This window comes from Coregonus clupeaformis, chromosome 1 (assembly GCF_020615455.1).
Source record: "Coregonus clupeaformis isolate EN_2021a chromosome 1, ASM2061545v1, whole genome shotgun sequence".
NCBI classification, from domain to species: domain Eukaryota; kingdom Metazoa; phylum Chordata; class Actinopteri; order Salmoniformes; family Salmonidae; genus Coregonus; species Coregonus clupeaformis.
The window spans coordinates 80,873,779-80,887,268 of NC_059192.1; the positions used below are offsets into that span (position 1 = coordinate 80,873,779).

Below are 13,490 nucleotides of genomic sequence, written 5' to 3' on the forward strand. Positions count from 1 at the left end.
GTTTATTTTACAACAACTTAATATATCTCAAAAGGGATTGGTTGAATTAAACTCTTGGAGGATAATGGAATATTCTATTCTATTAGATTCTATTATATTATATAGTCTATTCCTTTATATGCAAACAAATCATCAATTTCCCTTAGTCATAGTTTATTTTGTATGAAACATTCAGTTGTACAGTGAAGTTGTGATATATATTTTCCCGTAACTGAGAGAGTGATGTGATGGTTATTTGATCTCTGCTTCCTCATGGAAAGCTGATCTGAGTCAGGTTAAAGCCGACTGTCATGGTGAACACATTATTCTTCGCATGACACGGTCTCAGAGAGATGGATCACCAAGTAATCTCCCAACACCATAGATCTAGATCAGAATACACACCAGGGTTATCATGACACACATGATGAAGGAGAGGATGAGACAAGAGAGAGGGGGAGAGGGGGAAAGGAGAAAAAAGAGAGAGAGGTGGGTGAGGGAGGGAGAAACAGACAAAGGGAGAGAGAGAGAGAAAAAGGGGAGGGAAGGAGGGAGGGAGGGAGGGAGGGAGAAATAGAGAGAGAGGGGGAAGGAGGGAGGGAGGGAGGGAGAGAGAGAGAAATAGAGAGAGAGGGGGAAGGAGGGAGGGAGGGAGAGAGAAATAGAGAGCCTGGTAGTGTGTGTGTGACTTACAAGGTGCGTAGTTTTGGCATGTGGTTGAAGCTGGAGACTGGGATGCTGCTGATGTTGTTGTTGTTCAGAGTCCTGGAAGAGACAGAGAGAGAGAGAACAGAGGGAGCATGACAACACGCAGTACAGAGACACAATGAAACACACCACAGAGTCTCTCTCCTCTCTTCCTCCATTTCACCTCACTTCTCTGCCTCAACTGTTCTACTTCTACAAATTGGCTCCCTATTTAAAAAGAAGATGGAGAACAAGCTATGAAGGAAAAATACTGGAGTTTTGGTGCAGGTACAGCCAACTAGCGCAAAAATAATATTGCAAAATTGTCAAAACGATACGATACGATATATCATCAAAAATAATATCCCGATATGTAACTGTATCAATCACTACTTTCTCCCCTTACCGCTGACTTAATTCCCTTACTAACGGCAACCCTCCCCTTTATCTTCTACTCAACCCTCTCTCTCTTCCTCTCCTCCTCGCCCCACCCCGTTTCTCTCTCTATTCCATTGGGAATATAACACCTCTTCCCACACAGATGGGACACCTTCACATATTCATGCCCTCCCACCTCCCACAAACACATTATTTATGTGCACACACAGACCAATCTCCCATCCCCACCCCCTATAGCGGGCATCAGGTGCAGAGCAGAGGAGGTCATTTCAATCAGCCTAATAACCCCACAGTCTCCTACCACTACCCGACTATAATAACATCCCCTCCATCCTATTAAAAACCTACTCACACTATTTCCACAGCCCACAACCCCAGCCTGCTCTCCACCATACACACCCTTACTGTCAGTCCCTAGACCCCCAGGCAACATGAATTAATGGGCCATGATATGAATGAACCAATAAGGCTGGCCTGCAGGGACCAATGACTGACTGGATAAATAAGGTTGGCGCCTGGTTATGTTAGTTATTAGTAATGGTTATTAGAAGTGTAGTGTCTTAATTTCAAAAACATGCTTTTTGCTTAATAAATCAAGAAGGGGTAAATGTAAATGTGTGGTTTAATAATATGAGGTAGTGTGTGTGTGTGTGTGTGTGTGTGTACAATTCTATGTGTCTGTGTTAGAGTTTGTGTATTAGACCAATCTTGTTGTCAAGCATTAGCACGGAAACAAGCAACGAACCACACCCCTCTTACCCCTAACTCCACCCCCAGAAATCTTTCTCACACACTCATCCTCTCTACCATTCTTTACACCCCACAGTGCACAGTGTGTGTCTTACAGTACTTCCAGGCCCCTCAGTGCTCTGAAGGCTCCGTCCTCGATGCAGCTGATGTGGTTCTTATCCAACTGACTAGAGACAAAACAGAGACAGAAAGCATTAGAAACATACACACACACAAACAAACACAGACAAACAATTGTGCAATGCACTGCAAAATGTTCTTGCTCTCTATCTATCCCTCTCTCACCAATTTTAAACAGTCACATACATTAAATAAGCAGCCATTTGTAAACGTAATCGATAAACATAATCTATTCCAATACCAGCTACTCAACACAATAGCCCGATGGTCTAAAGCACTGTCATCAATCTTACAAACTATAGCATTTTCCCTATAGACCAGGCATAATCATGCATGCATGAATGCATGCAGGCAAAGATGTGCGTACACACACACACCCACACTCTGTCCTCAGAGGGCAGATATAATCACTGATAGGGAGTACACTGAGTGTGGGTAAATCGATGGTGATCTCTCCACATATAACCGTAGGAGAGTTAGGCACACTGTGCTGACCATTTCTCTACTGTGATAGCACCATCAATCAGTATGTGTGTGTGTGTGTGTGTGTGTGTGTGTGTGTGTGTGTGTGTGTGTGTGTGTGTGTGTGTGTGTGTGTGTGTGTGTGTGTGTGTGTGTGTGTGTTAATCTCCAGCGATAGCAGTATAAATCACAGCTCCATCTGTGTACAGGGTGAAAGCTAACCCACTCCGTCACTGTGATATACTGATGCCACCTAACTGACTGGGGATACGCACATTAGCATACACAGAGCTGACAGACAGAGAGGCTCAATACAACGTGTGTGTCAGTGTGTGTCTGCGTATGTGTGTATAAAACTGATCTGATATGATAAAAAATACGATATTATGAACAAGTACATGTTGCTCCTTTGTCTTAGTGTTATATGAGATCATTCTGATGCTATGACAATATGTCGAGTTAGTATTGAGAGTGAAGAGACATTCATTAATTAATTCATCCATGGATTAATTAATTAATTAATTAATCCATTCAATAATTAATTAATTGATTCATTTATTAATTAATTCACTAATCTGATACAGAGACTGAAGAGTCACTCACAGGTTCTTGATGTCTGTAGCTCCTCTGAAAGCCTTCCTGGGGATGGACTGGATGTTGTTCTCACTCAGATCTCTGTGAAGACAACAATATGAGAACGTTAGATCAAAGATACTGTACCCAACCTCTAGAAGCTAATATACATATATCACACAGCCAGGATAGATAGAGAGCTTTGTAGGAGGGAAACATTGTGGGAGCATTGTGACACATTGGTAGTGGATAGGCTGAATTTCCTTCATAAAAATGCTTTGCGACAGAAGTGAAAGCTCTCTTCTAGCCTGAACGGAATGTAGTTTTTATTTAATTGTACAGTAGTTCCTAACAAAGACCAGAGAATACCACTCAGCTGTGAGTAAAAGCTTCCTGAGGACTAAACAGCATTATTTTCTTTATCAAGATAGAAAGGGAAAATATGCATGTCATTCATCTGTATAGCTGTATGTATCTGTGCCAAAAAGCCCTAGGTGTGGCGCGTCATGCAGAGGGCTATAGTAGAGTAGGTAGCTGGTGTTCACTCATGCTAAAACATTCCCTAAGGACCCCTGTGAAACCCAGTGAGAGGTGTCCTGCTCAGTGCCTGCACACAAACCCTCCAAACAGGCAGCAGAGTAGGCAACCAAGAGAGGTCCTATTAGACACAGATGGTGCATGGGTCCAGACAAAGAGGACTGGATGAAATGTTGCGTGTGTGTGTGAGAGAGAGAAGGGTTGTGTGTGTGTAGAGAGAGGTGAAGCGTGAGAGATGGAGTGAGTGGAGGGGAAGGTTATAGTTAGAAGAGGAGGAGGGAAAGGAAGGAAGAGAGAGAGAAACACAAGTAGCCATAGTTTTAATTAGCATGTCTTTGTTTGGTGGCTAAATGGTGTGCTAACCTCTTTCAGAGAGAGGCTGTCCCTCTTGCCGTGACACACACACACGTGCACATACACACACACACACACACACACAAACACAAACACAAACACACACACGAGGGGCTCCTGTCTTATTCCCACAGCCCAACGGACATAAACAGAACACTCATGGCCCCCTTTAGAGAGGCATACAGAATCTCTTTCTGTCCATCTCTCTACCTCCTTCTCTCTCCCCGTCTCCCTCCCTCTCCCACTCTCTCTGGTTCATCTCACAGTTCTCCTTTGGTATGTTGATTTATGATTTCACAGACATGGTTTCAACATCATACAAAAGTAATGAAAAAATACCTGGTGCCACAGAGAACAGTAAGAGTTGTGCAATCTATCTAATGAATGGTTCCTTGTTTCTTTATACTCTAGCAGCAATTAAAACAGCCGTCTGCAGGCCGCTGCAAATATACCACAATTAACCGTGGTATTTGCACAGTCGCTATTTTGAATATCCATGACACTCTCTTTCCAGGTCAACCAGTAAACTTTTAAAATATGTCCTAGTATGTTTGAACACGCACGCACGCACACACGCACGCACACACACACACACACACACACACACACACACATTCTCCAGTAGCAACTATAAGGCAGGTCTTAACTGGGCTCTACTGTAAAGGTTGAGTGTTGTATTAGTCAATGATTGTAACATGCCTTTTCCTGTCTCATAGGCTCATGTCATTAAAATATGACTGTGTATTTAACATGACATGACTTCACAGAAGAGCAACAGTGATGAAATGAAAACATTCACCTTGAATAAACTAGAGGAGAAGCCGGCCAATTATCTAAACAACACAACATTCCTCACCTATAGACAGCAGCTTTACCTGGCTCCTGTTCACACTCGTGCATGTACGTGGACATGAGTCTTCTTCTAACCTTGTAATCACCTCTCTGGTGTTAACACTCTGTGGTATGGTACTGACAGACCGTGGTATACCTCTCTGGTGTTAACACTCTGTGGTATGGTACTGACAGACCGTGGTATACCTCTCTGGTGTTAACACTCTGTGGTATGGTACTGACAGACCGTGGTATACCTCTCTGGTGTTAACACTCTGTGGTATGGTACTGACAGACCGTGGTATACCTCTCTGGTGTTAACACTCTGTGGTATGGTACTGACAGACCGTGGTATACCTCTCCATCCAGACACAGAGATGAGACAAGGCTTCCAGCACAGAGGTACACTGTGGTGTGTGTGCGCGTGTATATGTGTGTGTACTACATTACCAAACGTATGTGGACACCTGCTCGTCGAACATCTCATTCCAAAGCCATTGACATTAATATGGAGTTGGTCCCCCTTTGCTGCTATAACAGCATCCACTCTTCTGGGAAGGCTTTCCACTAGATGTTGGAACATTGCTGCGGGGACTTGCTTCCATTCAGCCACAAGAGCATTAGTGAGGTCGGGCACTGATGTTGGGCGAGTAGGCCTGGCTCGCAGTCGGCGTTCCAATTCATCCCAAAGGTGTTTCATAGGGTTGAGGTCAGGGCTCTGTGCAGGCCAGTCAAGTTCTTCCAAACCAATCCCGACAAACCATTTCTGTATGGACCGCTTTGTGCACGGGGGCATTGTTATGCTGAAACAGTAAAGGGCCTTCCCCAAAATGTTGCCACAAAGTTGGAAGCACAGAATCGTCTAGAATGTAATTGTATGCTGTAGTGTTAAGATTTCCCTTCACTGCAACTAAGGGGCCTAACCCAAATCATGAAAAACAGCCCCAGACCATTATTCCTCCTCCACCAACCTTTACAGTTGCCACTATGCATTGGGACAGGTAGCATTCTCCTGGCATCCGCCAAACCCAGATTTGTCCGTCGGACTGCCAGATGGTGAAGCATGATTCATCACTCCAGAGAACGCGTTTCCACTGCTCCAGAGTCCAATGGTGACGAGCTTTACACCACTCCAGCCGACGCTTGGCATTGCACATGGTGATCTTAGGCTTGTGTGCGGCTGCTCGACCATGGAAACCCATTTCATGAAGCTCCTTACGAACAGTTCTTATGCTGACGTTGCTTCCAGAGGCAGTTTGGAACTTGAAGTGAGGAAAGACCATTTTTATGCGCTACGCGCTTCAGCACTCGGCGGTCCTGTTCTGTGAGCTTGTGTGACCTACCACTTCGCGGCTGAGGCATTGTTGCTCCTAGACGTTTTCATTTCACAATAACAGCACTTAAAGTTGACCGGGGCATCTCTAGCAGGGCAGAATTTTGACTAAATAACTTGTTGGAAAGGTGGCATCCCATGACGGTGCCACGTTGAAAGTCACTGAGCTCTTCACTAAGGCCATTCTACTGTCAATGTTTGTCTATGGAGATTGCATGGCTGTGTGCTCGATTTTATAGACCTGTCAGCAACAAGTGTGGCTGAAATAGCCGAATCAACTAATTTCAAGGGGTGTCCACATACTTTTGTATATATAGTGTATATATATATATATATTTACGTACAGGTGCATACGTACAGTGGGGAAAAAAAGTATTTAGTCAGCCACCAATTGTGCAAGTTCTCCCACTTAAAAAGATGAGAGAGGCCTGTAATTTTCATCATAGGTACACGTCAACTATGACAGACAAAGAGAGGGAAAAAAATCCAGAAAATCAGATTGTAGGATTTTTAATGAATTTATTTGCAAATTATGGTGGAAAATAAGTATTTGGTCACCTACAAACAAGCAAGATTTCTGGCTCTCACAGACCTGTAACTTCTTCTTTAAGAGGCTCCTCTGTCCTCCACTCATTACCTGTATTAATGGCACCTGTTTGAACTTGTTATCAGTATAAAAGACACCTGTCCACAACCTCAAACAGTCACACTCCAAACTCCACTATGGCCAAGACCAAAGAGCTGTCAAAGGACACCAGAAACAAAATTGTAGACCTGCACCAGGCTGGGAAGACTGAATCTGCAATAGGTAAGCAGCTTGGTTTGAAGAAATCAACTGTGGGAGCAATTATTAGGAAATGGAAGACATACAAGACCACTGATAATCTCCCTCGATCTGGGGCTCCACGCAAGATCTCACCCGTGGGGTCAAAATGATCACAAGAATGGTGAGCAAAAATCCCAGAACCACACGGGGGGACCTAGTGAATGACCTGCAGAGAGCTGGGACCAAAGTAACAAAGCCTACCATCAGTAACACACTACGCCGCCAGCGACTCAAATCCTGCAGTGCCAGACGTGTCCCCCTGCTTAAGCCAGTACATGTCCAGGCCCGTCTGAAGTTTGCTAGAGTGCATTTGGATGATCCAGAAGAGGATTGGGAGAATTTCATATGGTCAGATGAAACCAAAATATAACTTTTTGGTAAAAACTCAACTTGTCGTGTTTGGAGGACAAAGAATGCTGAGTTGCATCCAAAGAACACCATACCTACTGTGAAGCATGGGGGTGGAAACATCATGCTTTGGGGCTGTTTTTCTGCAAAGGGACCAGGACGACTGATCCGTGTAAAGGAAAGAATGAATGGGGCCATGTATCGTGAGATTTTGAGTGAAAACCTCCTTCCATCAGCAAGGGCATTGAAGATGAAACGTGGCTGGGTCTTTCAGCATGACAATGATCCCAAACACACCGCCCGGGCACGAAGGAGTGGCCGTAAGAAGCATTTCAAGGTCCTGGAGTGGCCTAACCAGTCTCCAGATCTCAACCCCATAGAAAATCTTTGGAGGGAGTTGAAAGTCCGTGTTGCCCAGCGACAGCCCCAAAACATCACTGCTCTAGAGGAGATCTGCTTGGAGGAATGGGTCAAAATACCAGCAACAGTGTGTGAAAACCTTGTGAAGACTTACAGAAAACGTTTGACCTGTGTCATTGCCAACAAAGGGTATATAACAAAGTATTGAGAAACTTTTGTTATTGACCAAATACTTATTTTCCACCATAATTTGCAAATAAATTCATAAAAAATCCTACAATGTGATTTTCTGGAGAAAAAAAATCTCATTTTGTCTGTCATAGTTGACGTGTACCTATGATGAAAATTACAGGCCTCTCATATTTTTAAGTGGGAGAACTTGCACAATTGGTGGCTGACTGAACAGCGCCGGAGAAGATGGCTGCCGTTTTACAGCCCTCTAACCAACCCTCTAACCAATTGTACTATTATGTGTGTTTTTCCGCGTTATTTGTCATTTATTTTGTACATAATGTTTCTGCCATCGTCTCTTATAACCAAAAAGAGCTTCTGGATATCAGGACAGCGATTACTCACCTCGCATTGGACGAAGATTTTTTCTTCAACGAGGCGGCCGCGAAGGATATCATACAGACACCCGACAAGGCCCAAATCCCCGTCATTCGGCGTGAGGAAGAGACGGAGATATCGCGGACGCAGATCCGGGTGCCTTGTAAGGATCCGACGGCGAGCGAGTAAACTGCCTCTTCCATCAATCCTATTAGCCAACGTTCAAGCTTTTGAGAATAAAATGGACGATTTAAGATTACGGTTATCCTACCAACGGGACATTAAAAACTGTAATATCTTATGTTTCACGGAGTCATGGCTGAACGACAACAATGATAACATTCAGCTAGCAGGCTATACGCTACATCGGCAGGACAGAACGGCTGACTCTGGTAAGACAAGGGGTGGCGGTCTGTGTATATTTGTAAACAACAGCTGGTGCACAAAATCAAATACTAAGGAAGTCTCGAGGTTTTGCTCGCCTGAGGTAGAGTATCTTATGATAAGCTGTAGACCACACTATTTACCAAGAGAGTTTTCATCTATATTTTTTCATAGCTGTCTATTTACCACCACAAACCAATGCTGGCATTAAGATTGCACTGAATGAGTTGTACAAGGCCATTAATCAACAGGAAAACGCTCATCCAGATGCAGCGCTCCTAGTGGCCGGGGACTTTAATGCAGGGAAACTTAAATCCGTTCTACCTAATTTCTACCAGCATGTTAAATGTGCAACCAGAGGGAAAAAAACTCTAGACCACCTTTACTCCACACACAGAGACGCATACAAAGCTCTCCCTCGCCCTCCATTTGGCAAATCTGACCATAACTCTATCCTCCTGATTCCTGCTTATAAGCAAAAACTGAAGCAGGAAGCACCAGTGATTCGGTTAATAAAAAAGTGGTCAGATGACGCAGATGCTAAGCTACAGGACTGTTTTGCTAGCACAGACTGGAACATGTTCCGGGATTCTTCAGACAGCATTGAGAGTACACCACATCAGTCACTGGCTTCATCAATAAGTGCATCGATGATGTCGTCCCCCACAGTGACCGTACGTACATACCCCAACCAGAAGCCATGGATTACAGGAAACATCCGCACTGAGCTAGGGGTAGAGCTGCCGCTTTCAAGGAACGGGACTCTAACCCGGACGCTTATAAGAAATCCCGCTATGACCTCCGACGAACCATCAAACAGGCAAAGAGTCAATACAGGTCTAAGATTGAATCATACTACACTGGCTCTGACGCTCGTCGGATGTGGCAGGGCTTGAAAAACTATTACAGACTTCAAAGGGAAGCACAGTCGCGAGCTGCCCAGTGACACAAGCCTACCAGACGAGCTAAACCACTTCTACGCTCGCTCGAGGCAAGCAACACTGAAGCATGCATGAGAGCACCAGCTGTTCCGGATGACTATGTGATCACGCTCTCCGTAGCCGATGTGAGTAAGACTTTTAAGCAGGTCAACATTCACAAGGCCGCAGGGCCAGACGGATTACCAGGACGTGTACTCCGAGCATGTGCTGACCAACTGGCAAGTGTCTTCACTGACATTTTCAACATGTCCCTGACTGAGTCTGTAATACCAACATGTTTCAAGCAGACCACCATAGTCCCCGTGCCCAAGAACTCTAAGATAACCTGCCTAAATGACTACCGACCCGTAGCACTGACGTCTGTAGCCATGAAGTGCTTTGAAAGACTGGTCATGGCTCACATCAACAGCATAATCCCAGAAACCCTAGACCCACTCCAATTTGCATACCGCCCCAACAGATCCACAGATGATGCAATCTCTATCGCACTCCACACTGCCCTTTCCCACCTGGACAAGAGGAACACCTGCGTGAGAATGCTATTCATTGACTACAGCTCAGCATTCAACACCATAGTGCCCTCTAAGCTCATCACTAAGCTAAGGATCCTGGGACTAAACACCTCCCTCTGCAACTGGATCCTGGACTTCCTGACGGGCCGCCCCCAGGTGGTAAGGGTAGGTAACAACACATCTGCCACACTGATCCTCAACACGGGGGCCCCTCAGGGGTGCGTGCTCAGTCCCCCTCCTGTACTCTCTGTTCACCCATGACTGCATGGCCAGGCACCACTCCAACACCATCATTAAGTTTGCCGACGACACAACAGTGGTAGGCCTGATCACCACAACGATGAGTCAGCCTATAGGGAGGAGGTCAGAGATCTGGCCGTGTGGTGCCAGGACAACAACCTCTCCTCAACGTGACCAAGACAAAGGAGATGATTGTGGACTACAGGAAAAAAAAAGAGGACTGAGCACGCCCCCATTCTCATCGACGGGGCTGTAGTGGAACAGGTTGAGAGCTTCAAGTTCCTTGGTGTCCACATCACCAACGAACTATCATGGTCCAAACACACCAAGACAGTCGTGAAGAGGGCACGACAAAGCCTATTCCCCTCAGGAGACTAAAAAGATTTGGCATGGGTCCTCAGATCCTCAAAAAATTCTACAGCTGCACCATCGAGAGCATCCTGACTGGTTGCATCACCGCCTGGTATGGCAACTGCTTGGCCTCTGACCGCAAGGCACTACAGAGGGTAGTGCGTACGGCCCAGTACATCACTGGGGCAAAGCTTCCTGCCATCCAGGACCTCTATACCAGGCGGTGTCAGAGGAAGGCCCTCAAAATTGTCAAAGACTCCAGCCACCCTAGTCATAGACTGTTCTCTCTGCTACCGCAGACGGCAAGCGGTACCGGAGTGCCAAGTCTAGGTCCAAAAGACTTCTCAACATCTTCTACCCCAAGCCATAAGACTCCTGAACAGCTAATCATGGCTACCCGGACTATTTGCACTGCCCCCCCACCCCATCCTTTTACGCTGCTGCTACTCTGTTAAGTATTTATGCATAGTCACTTTAACTCTACCCACATGTACATATTACCTCAACTACCTCAACTAGCCGGTGCCCCCCGCACATTGACTCTGCAACGGTACCCCCCTGTATATATAGCCTCCCTACTGTCACTTTATTTTACTTCTGCTCTTTTTTCTCAACACTTTTTTGTTGTTGTTTTATTCTTACTTTTTTGTTTAAAATAAATGCACTGTTGGTTAAGGGCTGTAAGTAAGCATTTCACTGTAATGTCTGCACCTGTTGTATTCGGCGCATGTGACCAATAAAATTTGATTTGATTAAATACTTTTTTCCCCCACTGTATGTAACAGCTTTAATGACTGAAACATCTATGCTTTATGGCTGTAGCTCACTATCTCACTGTTAAGCAAAGAAGAAAATGCACTCGTGGCTGGTGATTTTAATGCAGGAAAACTGAAAACAGGAAGTAATAGTGACGCGCTCAATACGGAAGTGGTCCTATCAATCGGATGTTAAACTAAAGGACTGCTTCGCTAGCACAGACTGGAATACAGTGGCTTGCGAAAGTATTCACCCCCCTTGGCATTTTTCCTATTTTGTTGACTTACAACCTGGAATTAAAATGGATTTTTGGGGGGTTTGTATCATTTGATTTACACAACATGCCTACCTGAAGATGCAAAATATTTTTTCTTGTGAAACAAACAAGAAATAACACAAAAAAACAGAAAACTTGGATTTTTGCCCACTCTTCGAGGCAAAACAGATCCAGCTCCTTCACGTTAGATGGGTTCTGCTGGTGTACAGCAATCTTTAAGTCATACCACAGATCTCAATTGGATTGAGGTCTGGGCTTTGACTAGGCCATTCCAAGACATTTAAATGTTTCCCCTTAAACCACTCGAGTATTGCTTTAGCAGAATGCTTAGGATCATTGTCCTGCTGGAAGGTGAATATCCGTCCCAGTCTCAAATCTCTGGAAGACTGAAACAGGTTTCTCTCAAGAATTTCCCTGTATTTAGCGCCATCCATCATTACTTAAATTCTGACCAGTTTCCCAGTCCCTGCCGATGAAAAACATCCCCACAGCATGATGCTGCCACCACCATGCTTCACTGTGGGGATGATGTTCTCGGGGTGATGAGAGGTGTTGGATTTGCGCCAGACATAGCGTTTTCCTTGATGGCCAAAAAGCTCAATTTGAGTCTCATCTGACCAGAGTACCTTCTTCCATATGTTTGGGGAGTCTCCCACATGCCTTTTGGCGAACACCAAACGTGTTTGCTTATTTTTTTCTTTAAGGAATGGCTTTTTTCTGGCCACTCTTCTGTAAAGCCCAGCTCTGTGGAGTGTACGGCTTAAAGTGGTCCTATGGACAGATACTAAAATCTCCGCTGTGGAGCTTTGCAGCTCCTTCAGGGTTATCTTTGGTCTCTTTGTTGCCTCTCTGATTAATGCCCTCCTTGCCTGGTCCGTGAGTTTTGGTGGGCGGCCCTCTCTTGGCAGGTTTGTTGTGGTGCCATATTCTTTCAATTTTTTAATAATGGATTTAATGGTGCGCCGTGGGATGTTCAAAGTTTCGGATATTTTTTTATAACCCAACCCTGATCTCTACTTCAACACAACTTTGTCCCTGACCTGTGTGGAGAGCTCCTTGGTCTTCATGGTTCTGCTTGCTTGGTGGTGCCCTTTGCTTAGTGGTGTTGCAGACTCTGGGGCCTCAGAACAGGTGTATATATACTGAGATCATGTGACAGATCATGTGACACTTAGATTGCACACAGGTGGACTTTATTTAACTAATTATGTGACTTCTGAAGGTAATTGGTTGCACCAGATCTTATTTAGAGGCTTCATAGCAAAGGAGGTGAATACATATGCACGCACCACTTTTCCGTTATTTATTTTTTAGAATTTTTTGAAACAAGTTATTTTTTTCATTTCACTTCACCAATTTGGACTATTTTGTGAATGTCCATTACATGAAATCCAAATAAAAAGCCATTTAAATTACAGGTTGTAATGCAACAAAATAGGAAAAAAGCCAAGGTGGATGAATACTTTTGCACGGTACTGTATGTTCTCGGATTCATCCGATAACATTGAGGAGTTTACCACATCAGTCACCGGCTTCATTAATAAGTGCATAGACGATGTCGTCCCCACAGTGACCGTATGTACACATCCCAACCAAAAGCCATGGATTACAGGCAACATCTGCACTGACCTAAAGGCTACAGCTGCCGCTTTCAAGGAGTGGACACTAATCCCGCTATGACCTCCGACGGGCCATCAAACAGGCAAAGCGTCAATACAGGACTAAGATCGAATCCTAAAACGCCGGCTCTGACGCTCTTTGGATGTGGCAGGCCTTACAAACTATCAAAGATTTCAAAGGAAAACGCAGCCGTGAGCTGCCCAGTGACGCGAACTTACCAGACGAGCTAAATGCCTTCTATGCTCCCTTCGAGGCAAGCAACACTGAGCTATACATGAGAGCACCAGCAGTTACGGATAAC

The 13,490-nt window shown here is 44.8% G+C and overlaps 1 protein-coding gene across 8 annotated transcripts in view; it reads right to left on the minus strand.

The window, feature by feature from the left end:
- Positions 1 to 13,490, minus strand: part of LOC121574951 (slit homolog 1 protein) — a 153,327-nt gene that overhangs the window by 67,185 nt on the left and 72,652 nt on the right. For all 8 annotated transcript variants that reach the window (XM_041887684.2, XM_041887692.2, XM_041887676.2 and 5 more), the window contains exons 5-7: positions 3,001 to 3,072; positions 1,911 to 1,982; positions 673 to 744 (exon numbers count right to left, since the gene is read on the minus strand). In XM_041887684.2, the coding sequence (XP_041743618.2) occupies positions 673 to 744; positions 1,911 to 1,982; positions 3,001 to 3,072 (216 nt within the window). The remainder of the gene's footprint in view (positions 1 to 672; positions 745 to 1,910; positions 1,983 to 3,000; positions 3,073 to 13,490) is intronic.